We start from the raw sequence: 2,538 nt of genomic DNA, 5'->3' as shown, positions 1-2,538 counted from the left end.
CGTGGCTCCTAACGTGGCCATTTGTGAGCAATTGCCAACGTTAGTGACAATGTTAAGTGTCACTAACGTTGGCTCAACTTCAAGCATAGCAACTTAGGTTCATTCCACTGCTGGCTTTCAGACCTTTATCATCTCCTAAAATACTCACTTTGTTACATCCTATGAGACCTTTATTTATTGATCCTTTTATTGTTATTCCAAGGGTTGTTTGTGTTCTTTAGGCTAAGTGCTCTGTAAGGGGGCAACTCTTTAAGATAAGTTTTCAGCCAACACTCCCGAGCCAGTTGGTTCAAGGTGCTAGGTGTTGAAACACCCCTAAGGACTTACTCCCTCAAGTCTCTCCCCCATACATACACACCACAGGTATCTGGTTCATTTATTTTCTTCCTTGAGACCTTGGTGTCCAGCACCTCTTTGGATTACTAAGTGTTCTGTAGTGAGGGTTACTCTTGATAGTGGATTTTCAGCTGATAATCCCGGGTTAGTTAACCCAAGTTACCAAGTGATAAAGCACCCCTAAGAGCTTATTCATCCAAGTAGATCCCGCACACAGGAGCACCACAGACACATGTCTTAAGGTAAACCATTGGTGCCTAGCCTTATTGCTTATTCTTTGTCTTTTGTTTTTCACTCCCATTGTTCTTTCCCTTTTCTCTTATTAGGATCTTGTTGTTATCTTAGTCTCATGGGTATATCAAAAGTAAAGTATTTAAGATAGATAGTTGTCATCCTAACCTTGTGGTTGAACCAACTTAGCTAACTTATGATTACCCCCCAAAGATTCATGAATACACTTCCACATTATGGGCTCCACTCTGGTCTTTTAGAAACATAAACACCCATTCTCTTTTCATTTGATTCTAAGGGGACAAACATACAAGTAAGTAAATGACAGATGCAGTGACACTCCAACCAGAATCATAGACCATGCTCAACAACAAGGTAGAGTTTAAAAACATGTTTAGACTCACTGGTAACCATTAATCAAGATTGCATTTGGGCTTCCAATGTTCAAACTGTAAATACATGGAATTAAGTGACAATACAACCTTCAGATGACAACTTCTAATCGCCTTCTTTTCGTCCTCCTCCTGCTCTTTGCTTCCTCACTTCCTTGAGTGAAGGTGCACCATAAAATTCCTGTAAAGTTATTGGAAGTTGCTTATTCCCACAGCACTTTGAGAAATAGTTAGCTTGCATTTGCTTGTGTCTTATAAACTTGATTTGGTGTGTGAACACCAAACTTAGTTCCTTGCTTAGTACACAATCTTGCATATATGCTGACAAACTCATATCTTGTTGTTAACAAAACAATTATTAACTAACGTCTAACTACATCTAAATGGTTTCCCTCGATTGGTTAAAGCTAGCAATGCGTTTTGGGAGCGGGTGTAATTCTAACTAAATGTCCTTTTGGTGGAACACCAAACTTAGAATTACACTGTCTCCTTTGATTGTTCTGGTGTGAAACACCAAACTTAGCTCCTTGCAATACAGGGGAAACAACTTGTGATCTTTATTGAAATGAAGATACAAATGAACTACCTGAGGTTGGGTTGCCTCCCAACAAAGCGCTTTTTTTATCGTCGCTAGCTCGACGAGTCCTCACTTACTTGAGATGGTATTTCACCCTGGGGTTTTCCCCCATGTTGCCCAGATAATGCTTGAGTCTTTGTCCATTCACTGTAAAAGTCCTTTCTGAAACTTCATCCATGACTTCTACGTGTCCATACGGCGAGACCTTTGTGATAAGAAAGGGTCCGGACCACCTTGATTTGAGTTTTCCTGGGAACAGTCTTAGTTTGGAATTGTATAGGAGCACTCGCTGCCCCCTTTCGAAACTCCTAGGTGCAAGATGTAAGTTATGTCTTCTCTTTGCCTTTTCCTTATACATCTTGGTATTTTTCTTCTCTTTTCCTTTTCCTTATACATTTTGGTATTTTCATAGGCTTGTGACCTGAATTCCTCCATCTCTTGCAGCTGCAAGATTCTCTTTGCACCAGCAGCATTGCTGTCAAAATTTAGTATCTTGATAGCCCATAGAGCCTTGTGTTCTAGCTCCAGTGGTAAGTGACAAGCTTTACCATACACCAGCTGATATGGGGACATTCCAAGTGGTGTTTTGAATGCTGTTCTGTACGCCCAAAGAGCATCATCCAACTTCTTTGACCAATCCTTTCTTGATGCACCCACAGTTTTTTCCAGAATCCTTTTTAGTTCTCTGTTGGATATCTCAGTTTGTCCACTTGTTTGGGGGTGGTAAGGTGTGGCTACCTTGTGTTTTATCCCATATCGTAGGAGAAGAGCCTCTAACGGTCTGTTACAAAAGTGGCTCCCTCCATCACTGATGAGGGCTCTTGGGACTCCAAACCGGCTAAACATATTCTTCCTGAGGAAGTTCATAACCACCTTGTTATCATTTGTTGGAGTTGCAATTGCCTCCACCCACTTGGAGACATAATCCACAGCTACTAAGATGTACTTGTTTGCATATGAAGTTGGAAATGGCCCCATGAAATCTATTCCCCACACATCAAA

At 41.0% G+C, this 2,538-nt stretch overlaps 1 protein-coding gene across 1 annotated transcript in view; it reads right to left on the bottom strand.

Annotated features, from left to right (window-relative positions):
- LOC107493611 (uncharacterized) overlaps positions 1-2,538 on the bottom strand; it is a 22,920-nt gene that overhangs the window by 9,766 nt on the left and 10,616 nt on the right. Inside the window, exons 4-6 of the mRNA XM_016114681.3 lie at positions 1,880-2,409; positions 1,614-1,841; positions 1,441-1,514 (exon numbers count right to left, since the gene is read on the bottom strand). Of these exons, the coding sequence (XP_015970167.1) occupies positions 1,441-1,514; positions 1,614-1,841; positions 1,880-2,409 (832 nt within the window). The remainder of the gene's footprint in view (positions 1-1,440; positions 1,515-1,613; positions 1,842-1,879; positions 2,410-2,538) is intronic.

Source organism: Arachis duranensis, chromosome 3 (assembly GCF_000817695.3).
Source record: "Arachis duranensis cultivar V14167 chromosome 3, aradu.V14167.gnm2.J7QH, whole genome shotgun sequence".
NCBI lineage: Eukaryota > Viridiplantae > Streptophyta > Magnoliopsida > Fabales > Fabaceae > Arachis > Arachis duranensis.
The sequence above is the reverse complement of the archived record's forward strand: the minus strand, read 5'-3'. Positions and strand labels throughout refer to the sequence as shown.